Source organism: Oncorhynchus mykiss, chromosome 10, assembly GCF_057628025.1.
Source record: "Oncorhynchus mykiss isolate SJ-2025 chromosome 10, ASM5762802v1, whole genome shotgun sequence".
NCBI classification, from domain to species: Eukaryota; Metazoa; Chordata; class Actinopteri; order Salmoniformes; family Salmonidae; genus Oncorhynchus; species Oncorhynchus mykiss.
In genome coordinates, this window is record NC_143031.1 from 27,710,673 (window position 1) to 27,721,142 (window position 10,470).

At 44.4% G+C, this 10,470-nt stretch overlaps 1 protein-coding gene across 3 annotated transcripts in view; it reads right to left on the reverse strand.

Moving 5' to 3' along the window:
- Window positions 1-7,201, reverse strand: part of LOC110534878 (E3 ubiquitin-protein ligase TRIM37) — a 40,686-nt gene extending 33,485 nt beyond the window's left edge. For 2 of the 3 annotated variants that reach the window (XR_016483638.1, XM_036989996.2), the window contains exons 1-3: window positions 6,735-7,200; window positions 6,231-6,309; window positions 4,050-4,151 (exon numbers count right to left, since the gene is read on the reverse strand). Coding sequence is in view for 2 of the 3 variants with exons in the window: in XM_036989996.2 (XP_036845891.1) it covers window positions 4,050-4,151; window positions 6,231-6,251 (123 nt within the window). In the remaining variant the exon portion in view is untranslated. Of the gene's footprint in view, window positions 1-4,049; window positions 4,152-6,230; window positions 6,310-6,734 lie in introns of all 3 variants that reach the window. The other variant, XM_036989998.2, reaches the window with a different exon arrangement.
- Between the last annotated feature and the right edge of the window lie 3,269 nt (window positions 7,202-10,470).

A 10,470-nucleotide genomic window follows, 5' to 3' on the forward strand; every position in this document is an offset into this window, starting at 1 on the left:
CTCTGCACTTTCACCGGATGTTTGAGGTAAAAATCTAATCAAATTTTATTTGTCACATACACATGGTTAGCAGATGTTAATGCGAGTGTAGCGAAATGCTTGTGCTTCTAGTTCCGACAATGCAGTAATAACCAACAAGTAATCTAGCTAACAATTCCAAAACTACTACCTTATACACACAAGTGTAAAGGGATAAAGAATATGTACATAAAGATTTATGAATGAGTGATGGTACAGAGCGGCATAGGCAAGATACAGTAGATGGTATTGAGTGCAGTATATACATATGAGATGAGTATGTAAACAAAGTGGCATAGTTAAAGTGGCTAGTGATACATGTATTACATAAAGATGCAGTAGATGATATAGAGTACAGTATATACATATGAGATTAATAATGTTGGGTATGTAAACATTATATTAGGTAGCATTGTTTAAAGTGGCTAGTGATACATTTTACATCATTTCCCATCAATTCCCATTATTAAAGTGGCTGGAGTTGAGTCAGAGTGGCAGCAGCCACTCAATGTTAGTGATGGCTGTTTAACAGTCTGATGGCCTTGAGATAGAAGCTGTTTTTCAGTCTCTCGGTCCCAGCTTTGATGCACCTGTACTGACCTCGCCTTCTGGATGATAGCGGGGTGAACAGGCAGTGGCTCGGGTGGTTGTTGTCCTTGATGATCTTTATGGCCTTCCTGTGACATCGGGTGGTGTAGGTGTCCTGGAGGGCAGGTAGTTTGCCCCCGGTGATGCGTTGTGCAGACCTCACTACACTCTGGAGAGCCTTACGGTTGTGGGCGGAGCAGTTGCCGTACCAGGCGGTGATACAGCCCGACAGGATGCTCTCGATTGTGCATCTGTAGAAGTTTGTGAGTGCTTTTGGTGACAAGCCGAATTTCTTCAGCCTCCTGAGGTTGAAGAGGCGCTGCTGCGCCTTCTTCACGATGCTGTCTGTGTGGGTGGACCAATTCAGTTTGTCTGTGATGTGTACGCCGAGGAACTTAAAACGTACTACCCTCTCCACTACTGTTCCATCGATGTGGGTAGGGGGGTGTTCCCTCTGCTGTTTCCTGAAGTCCGCAATCTCCTTAGTTTTGTTGACGTTGAGTGTGAGGTTATTTTCCTGACACCACACTCCAAGGGCCCTCACCTCCTCCCTGTAGGCCGTCTCGTCGTTGTTGGTAATCAAGCCTACCACTGTTGTGTCGTCCGCAAACTTGATGATTGAGTTGGAGGCGTGCGTGGCCACGCAGTCGTGGGTGAACAGGGAGTACAGGAGAGGGCTCAGAACGCACCCTTGTGGGGCCCCAGTGTTGAGGATCAGCGGGGTGGAAATGTTGCCTACCCTCACCACCTGGGGGCGGCCCGTCAGGAAGTCCAGTACCCAGTTGCACAGGGCGGGGTCGAGACCCAGGGTCTCGAGCTTGATGACGAGCTTGGAGGGCACTATGGTGTTAAATGCCGAGCTGTAGTCGATGAACAGCATTCTCACATAGGTATTCCTCTTGTCCAGATGGGGTAGGGCAGTGTGCAGTGTGGTTGAGATTGCATCGTCTGTGGACCTATTTGGGCGGTAAGCAAATTGGAGTGGGTCTAGGGTGTCAGGTAGGGTGGAGGTGATATGGTCCTTGACTAGTCTCTCAAAGCACTTCATGATGACGGAAGTGAGTGCTACGGGGCGGTAGTTGTTTAGCTCAGTTACCTTAGCTTTCTTGGGAACAGGAACAATGGTGGCCCTCTTGAAGCATGTGGGAACAACAGACTGGGATAGGGATTGATTGAATATGTCCGTAAACACACCAGCCAGCTGGTCTGCGCATGCTCTGAGGGCGCGGCTGGGGATGCCGTCTGGGCCTGCAGCCTTGCGAGGGTTGACACGTTTAAATGTTTTCCTCACGTCGGCTGCAGTGAAGGAGAGTCCGCATGTTTTAGTTGCAGGCCGTGTCAGTGGCACTGTATTGTCCTCAAAGCGGGCAAAAAAGTTATTTATTCTGCCTGGGAGCAAGACATCCTGGTCCGTGACGGGGCTGGTTTTCTTTTTGAAATCCGTGATTGACTGTAGACCCTGCCACATACCTCGTGTCTGAGCCGTTGAATTGAGATTCTACTTTGTCTCTATACTGACGCTTAGCTTGTTTGATTGCCTTGCGGAGGGAATAGTTACACTGTTTGTATTCGGTCATGTTTCCGGTCACCTTGCCCTGATTAAAAGCAGTGGTTCGGGCTTTCAGTTTCACGCGAATGCTGCCATCAATCCACGGTTTCTGGTTTGGGAATGTTTTAATCGTTGCTATGGGAACGACATCTTCAACGCACGTTCTAATGAACTCGCTCACCGAATCAGCGTATTCGTCAATGTTGTTGTCTGACGCAATACGAAACATATCCCAGTCCACGTGATGGAAGCAGTCTTGGAGTGTGGAATCAGATTGGTCAGACCAGCGTTGAACAGACCTCAGCGCGGGAGCTTCTTGTTTTAGTTTCTGTCTGTAGGCAGGGATCAACAAAATAGAGTCGTGGTCAGCTTTTCCGAAAGGAGGGCGGGGCAGGGCCTTATATGCGTCGCGGAAGTTAGAATAGCAGTGATCCAAGGTTATACCAGCCCTGGTTGCGCAATCGATATGCTGATAAAATTTAGGGAGTCTTGTTTTCAGATTAGCCTTGTTAAAATCGCCAGCTACAATGAATGCAGCCTCCGGATAAATGGATTCCAGTTTGCAAATAAATAAAGTTTGTTCAGAGCCATCGATGTGTCTGCTTGGGGGGGGAATATATACGGCTGTGATTATAATCTAAGAGAATTCCCTTGGTAGATAATGAGGTCGACATTTGATTGTGAGGAATTCTAAATCAGGTGAACAGAAGGACTTGAGTACCTGTATGTTGTTATGATCACACCACGTCACGTTAACCATGAAGCATACGCCCCCGCCCCTCTTCTTACCAGAAAGATGTTTGTTTCTGTTTGCGCGATGCGTGGAGAAACCAGCTGGCTGCACCGACTCCGATAGCGTCTCTCCAGTGAGCCATGTTTCCGTGAAGCAAAGAACGTTACAGTCTCTGATGTCCCTCTGGAATGCTACCCTTGCTCGGATTTCATCAACCTTGTTGTCAAGAGACTGGACATTGGCGAGAAGAATGCTAGGGAGTGGTGCACGATGTGCCCGTCTCCGGAGTCTAACCAGAAGACCGCTCCGTTTCCCCTTTTTACGAAGTCGTTTTTTTGGGTCGCCGGCTGGGATCCATTCCGTTGTCCTGGGTGAAAGGCAGAACACAGGATCCGCTTCACGAAAGTCATATTCTTGGTCGTACTGATGGTGAGTTGACGCTGCTCTTATGTTCAGTAGTTCTTCTCGACTGTATGTAATGAAACCTAAGATGACCTGGGGTACCAATGTAAGAAATAACACGTAAAAAAACAAAAAACTGCATAGTTTCCTAGGAACGCGAAGCGAGGCGGCCATCTCTGTCGGCTTGGGAACTTCAGAGATTTCTGGATATAAATATTAACTTTATCAAACAAAACATACATGTATTGTGTAACATGAAGTCCTATGAGTGTCATCTGATGAAGATCATCAAAGGTTAGTGATTAATTTTATCTCCTTTTCTGCTTTTTGTGACTCCTCTCTTTGGCTGGAAAAATTTCTGTTTTTTTGCATGGTATGCTTTTGTCGTAAAGCCTTTTTGAAATCGGACACTGTAGTGGGATTAACAACAAGTTTATCTTTAAAATGGTGTATAATTCATGCATGTTTGAGGAATTTTAATTATAATATTTCTGTTTGAATTTGGCGCCCTGCACTTTCACTGGATTTTGGTCAGGTGGGACGTTAGCGTCCCACGTACCCTAGAGAGGTTAAACAAGATTGGTTACTAAAGTTAAATTGGTTACTAAAGTTTTTGCTTAATTCACTAATGGTGTCAGTTATAAGTATGATTGTTCAGACTGAGGCATTTTAAGGCCTGTAGATTTTCCCCTCACATGCCAGCTGTGAAGTGTTACGCTAACAAGTTAGTCTCGTTGCCCGTGGCGACATGTCACTCACCCGTATGCAGCTGAAGCAGCAGAGTTTGGAGCAGTGGGGGCAGAGCCGAGCATCCCTCAGCTTCTCCATACAGATGAAACAGCGGAACACCTCCGCAATACTCTGTGTGGCAAGATAGAAGTCTTAAATATTAGCAAAGCAAGACTGGAACCATTATACACATGGACAGGAATCAGTAGGCTCAAATGTGGTGTATGATACATTACATCAATAAAGGCCTAACTTTAAATATTTTCTGTATATTTAGAAACAGTCAACTGGCAGGTGTCTTCACTAACATTTTCAACATGTCCCTGATTAAGTCTGTAATACCAACATGTTTCAAGCAGACCACCATAGTCCATGTGCCCAAGAACACGAAAGCAATCTGCCTAAATTACTACAGACCCATTGCACTCACATCCGTAGCCCTGAAGTGCTTTGAAAGGCTGTTAATGGCTCACATCAACACCATCATCCCAGAAATCCTGGACCCATTCAAATTTGCATAACACCCCAACAGATCCACAGATGATGCAATCGCTATTGCACTCCACACAGCCCTTTCTCACCTGGACAAAAGAAACACCTATGTGAGAACACTATTCATTAACTACAGCTCAGCGTTCAACACCATAGTGCCCTCAAAGCTCATCACTAAGCTAAGGATCCTGGGACTCAACACCTTCCTCTGCAGCTGGATCCTGGACTTCCTGACAGGCCACCCCCAGGTGGTGAGGGTAGGTAGCAACACATTGCCACGCTGATCCTCAACACTGGAGCCCCTCAGGGGTGCGTGCTCAGTCCCTTCCTGTACTCCCTGTTCACCCACGACTGCATGGCCAGGCACAACTTCAACACCATCATTAAGTTTGCCGACGACACAACAGTGGTAGGCCAGATCACCGACAACGATGAGACAGCCTATAGGGAGGATGTCAGAGACCTGGCCGGGTGGTGCCAGAATAACAACCTATCCCTCAACGTAACCAAGATTAAGAAGATGATTGTGGACTACAGGAAAAGGAGGAGCGAGAATGCCCCCATTCTCATTGACGGGGCTATAGTGGAGCAGGTTGATATCTTCAAGTTCCTTGGTGTCCACATCAACAACAAACTAGAATGGTCCACACACACCAAGACAGCCATGAAGAGGGCACGACGAATCCTATTCCCACTCAGGAAACTAAAAAGATTTGGCATGGGTCCTCAGATCCTCAAAAGGTTCTACAGCTGCACCATCGAGAGCATGGTTGCGGGTTGTGCGTACGGCCCAGTACATCACTGGGGCTAAGCTGTCTGCCATCCAGGACCTCTACACCAGGTAGTGTCAGAGGAAGGCCCTAAAAATAGGCAAAGACCCCAGCCATAGACTGTTCTCTCTACTACCTCATGGCAAGCGGTACCGGAGAGCCAAGTCTATCTAGGACAAAAAGTCTTCTCAACAATTTTTACCCCCAAGCCATAAGACTCCTGAACAGGTAATCAAATGGCTACCCGGACTATTTGCATTGTGTGCACCCCCCCATAGCCCCTCTTTTACGCTGCTGCTACTCTCTGTTTATCATATATGCATAGTCACTTTAACCATATCTACTTGTACATACTACCTCAATCAGCCCGACTAACTGGTGCCTGTATATAGCCTCGCTACTGTTATAGCCTCACTACTGTTATTTTTCACTGTCGTTTTTATTTCTTTATTTACCTATTGTTCACCTAATACCTTAATTTTTAAAAACTTTTTTAGAAATCACACTTTTGGTTGGAGCCTGTAAGTAAGCATTTCACAGTCAGGCCTACACCCGTTGTAGTTGGTGCACATGACAAATAAACTTTGATTTGTGCACAATGAGCACAGGGGGGGCTCAGTCATAGACAAGGAAGCAGGAATCAATTCTCATTTGGTACAGTTGGTGCACAATGCAATGTAAATTACTGCCTGGTGGGGTGAGCTATATTTGGAACCCATAACCCAGTCTAATGCCAACGTTGGCTGAGAGCAAAATCTCTAGTCTAGTGATATGTCCTGAGCTCAGGAGTGCTTGCATCCATCCATCAGTTTAGGGAATTTTCTAGCTAGAGCAGCATGTCAAGTTGTTCACTCAAATGTCATAGAGATAGGTATTTATCTAAAAGCTACACAGTGGGGTAACCAGTGACATACATGTGCATTTATACTGGTGTAAAATGTAAACACACCTCAACACTTTGTTCATCCATCTCAGCCAGTTTGCTTTTCTTCAAATGGAGGAAATTGGGTGAAATATGAATCCAATACCTATTTTCATGGAGAGAAAGAAAACAATAGCGTCAAACGAAAATGTAGATAAAGGTCCAGTCAAAAATAGTATTTTCTTGTCACTTCCAACGCATGAAGGAATTAGTTCACGATATCAAGCAATGTTATTGTTCAATAACTTCTAACGGACAATTGATTTTGGCTATGTGTGACAGGTTAGCTAACGTTAACTAGCAAGGTGAGGTGGTCTCTTTGGGAACTAACAACACTGCGGTTTCCAAAACGACTATATTAATTACAAATTGGCATAGTGTTAAACAACATAGCTGACTAGCAACACAAACATAAAAGAAAACCAAGGAATGTGTGCGTGATGAGGGCGAATTCAAACATATAACTAAGGTTAACTAATAACGTTAGCTGATTATGATAGCTAGCTAACGTTAGATAGCTGGTTACCTTACCTTCTCAGATGCTAGCTGGTTTAGCTAGCTATTTCTTCTTTCTTCAGAAAGGCATTGATAATACGCAGATGTTCCACTATTATTTTGGATGTGTGAAATTGGTAGCGTCAACTAGCCTGATTCCTAACCTCAACTATACAATAAACGAGTTAGCATCGAGCTAACATGGCCCTTCACTAGCTAGCAGCCCAATTGACAGACAGCTAAATTGCCTCCACTGTAAATATCAAATTCATACTGTAGACAGGCTTCATTCAATGATACGCGTGCACGCAAAACTCGCATCGCTTTTGCAACCCGTGGCTACATTTGTTTTTCTTCCATGATGCAGGCTATAATCTGCTGCAGCTACATATCATATCACCATTGGAGACCATTTCCATGTTTATCGCGATTGCTTCAACCAATGTAAAACAGCTGAAGCGGTGGAAGGTGGGACCTTTCTCACAGTTATCCAATGAGCAATGGCCCGTATAAATATGAGAAGGGTAAATCGACACACCCACACATGTTATAAAAGCAATTTCTACAAGAAAGTGGGAAGACAAACAGTAACAAAATAATATGAAATCTTATTCTCCCAATGCATTCCTTCCTTCTAAACTCAGCAAAAAAAGAAACATCCTTTTTTCGGGACCATGTCTTTCAAAGATAATTCGTAAAAATCCAAATAACTTCACAGAGCTTCATTGTAAAGGGTTTAAACACCGTTTCCCATGCTTGTTCAATGACCTATAAACAATTAATGAACATGTACCTGTGGAACGGTAGGCAATTAAGGTCGCAGTTATGAAACTTAGGACACTAAAGAGTCCTTTCTACTGACTCTGAAAAACACCAAAAGAAAGATGCCCAGAGTGCCTGCTCATATGCATGAACATGCCTTAGGCATGCTGCAAGGAGGCATGAGGACTGCAGATGTGGCCAGGGCAATAAATTGCAATGTCCGTACTGTGAGATGCCTAAGACAGAGCTACAGGGAGACAGAACGGACAGGCTGATCGTCCTCACAGTGGCAGACCACGTGTAACAACACCTGCACAGGATCGGTAGATCCGAACATCCCACCCAGGTACAGGACGGCAACAACAACTGCCCGAGTTACACTAGAAAGCACAATCCTTCCATCAGTGCTCAGAGACTGTCCACAATAGGCTGAGAGAGGCTGGACTTAGGGCTTGTAGGCCTGTTGTAAGGCAGGTCCACACCAGACATCACTGACATCACCGGCAACAACGTCGCCTATGTGTACAAACCCACCGTCTCTGGACCAGACAGGACTGGCAAAAAGGGCTCTTCACTGACGAGTCACGGTTTTGTCTCACCAGGGGTGATGATCAGTTTCGCGTTCATCGTCGAAGGAATGAGCATTACACAGAGGCCTGTACTCTGGAGTGGGATCGATTTGGAGGTGGAGGGCCCGTCATGGTCTGGGAGGTGTGTCACAACATCATCGGACTGAGTTTGTTATCATTGCAGGCAATCTCAACGCTGTGTGTTACAGGGAAAACATCCTCCTCCCTCATGTGGTACCCTACCTGCAGGCTCATCCTGACATGACCCTCCACCATGACAATGCTACCAGCCATACTGCTCGTTCTGTGCGTGATTTCCTGCAAGACAGGAATGTCAATGTTCTGCCATGGCCAGTGGAGAGCCCGGATCTCAATCCCATTGAGCACGTCTGGGACCTATTGGATTGGAGGGTGACTAGGGCCATTCCCCCCAGAAATGTCCTGGAACTTGCAAGTGCCTTGGTGGAAGAGGTGGGTAACATTTCACAGCAAGAACTGGCAAACCCGGTGCAGTCCATGAGGAGGAGATGAACTGCAGTACTTAATGCAGCTGGTGGCCACACCAGATACTGACTGTTACTTTTGATTTTGACCCCCCTTTGTTCAGGGACACATTATTCAATTTCTGTTAGTCACATGCTGAGTTTATTTATAGTTAGAAATCTAGCAACTAATGGGATTTCAGTTTCCACTGGTGGTGAATTGGCACTAATTTAATTAGGCCTATATATATAATATAAGTAAATAGAAGAAGATACATTTTGTTTCTCTCTAGTGAACAAAAAAAAGAGAACATTGACTGTAAAATAACAAAATTATCCTAATTGTCAACCCAAAATTCATGACAGTCACTGGATTAGGTTGCATAATATCACAACACTCTCTCAGTAGTCTATTACACTTCTTAATAAAGCATTGTGATTGACTTTAGTTGACAGTGAGAGGACGTTTCTTTTTTTGCTGAGTTTATGTGCAAAATCAAGTTTACTTACAATACCAGTCAAAAGTTGACACACCTAGGTTTTTCTTTATCTTTACTATTTTCGACACTGTAGAATAATAGTGAAGACATCAAAACTATGGAATAACACACATGGAATCGTGTAGTAACCAAAAAAGTGTTAAACAAATCTAAACATATTTTATATTCTTTAAAGTAGCCACCATTTGCCTCGATGACAGCTTTGCACACTCTAGACATTCTCTCAACCAGCATCATGGGGAATGCTTTTCCAATTGTCTTGAAGGAGTTCTCACATATGCTGAGCACTTGTTGGCTGCTTTTCCTTCACTCTGCAGTCCAATTCATCCCAATCCATCTCAATTGGGTTGAGGTCGGGTGATTGTGGAGGCCATGTCATCTGAAGCAGCACTCCATCACTCTCCTTCTTGGTCAAATAGCCCTTACAAATAGTCCTTGGAGTGTGTTGGGATCATTGTCTTGTTGAAAAACAAATTATAGTCCCACTAAGCGCAAACCAGATGGGATGGCGTATCGCTGCAGAATGCTGTGGTAGCCATGCTGGTTAAGTGTGCTTTGAATTCTAAGTAAATCACAGACAGTGTCACCATCACACACACAGAGATCATCCGTTCACCTACTCTGCGTCTCACAAAGACACGGCGGTTGGAACCAAAAATCTCACACTTGGACTCATCAGACCAAAGTACTGATTTCCACCAGTCTAATGTCCATTACTCGTGCTTCTTGGCCCAAGCAAGTCTCTTCTTATTATTGGTGTCCTTTAGTAGTGATTTATTTGCAGCAATTCAACCAAAAAGGCCTCTGAAAAGTTGATGTTGAGATGATTGACTTGAACTCTGTGAAGCATTTATTTGGGATGCAATTTCTGAAACTGGTAACTCTAATGGACTTATCCTCTGTAGCAGAGGAAACTCTGGGTCTCCCTTTCCTGTGGTGGTTCTCATGAGAGCCAGTTTCATCATAGTGCTTGATGGTTTTTGTGACTGCGCTTGAAGAAACGTTCAAAGTTCTTGAAATTTTCCAAATTGACTGAACTTCATGTCTTCAAGTAATGATGGACTGTCGTTTCTCTTTGCTTATTTGAGCTGTTCTTGTCATAATATGGACTTGGTCTTTTACCACATAGGGCTATGTTCTGTATACCACCCCTACCTTGTCACAACACAACTGATTGGCTCAAATGCATTAAGAAGGAAAGAAATTCCACAAATTAACAAGGCACACCTGTTAATTGAAATGCATTCCAAGTGACTACCTCATGAAGCTGGTTGAGAGAATGCCAAGTGTGTGCGCAAAGCTGACATCAAGGCAAAGGGAGGCTACTTTGAAGAATCTCATATAAAATAGATAGATTTTTTGGTTACTACATGATCCCGTGTGTTATTTCATAGTTTGTCTTCACTATTATTCTACAATTTATTAAATAGTAAAAATAAAGAAAAACCCTTGCATGAGT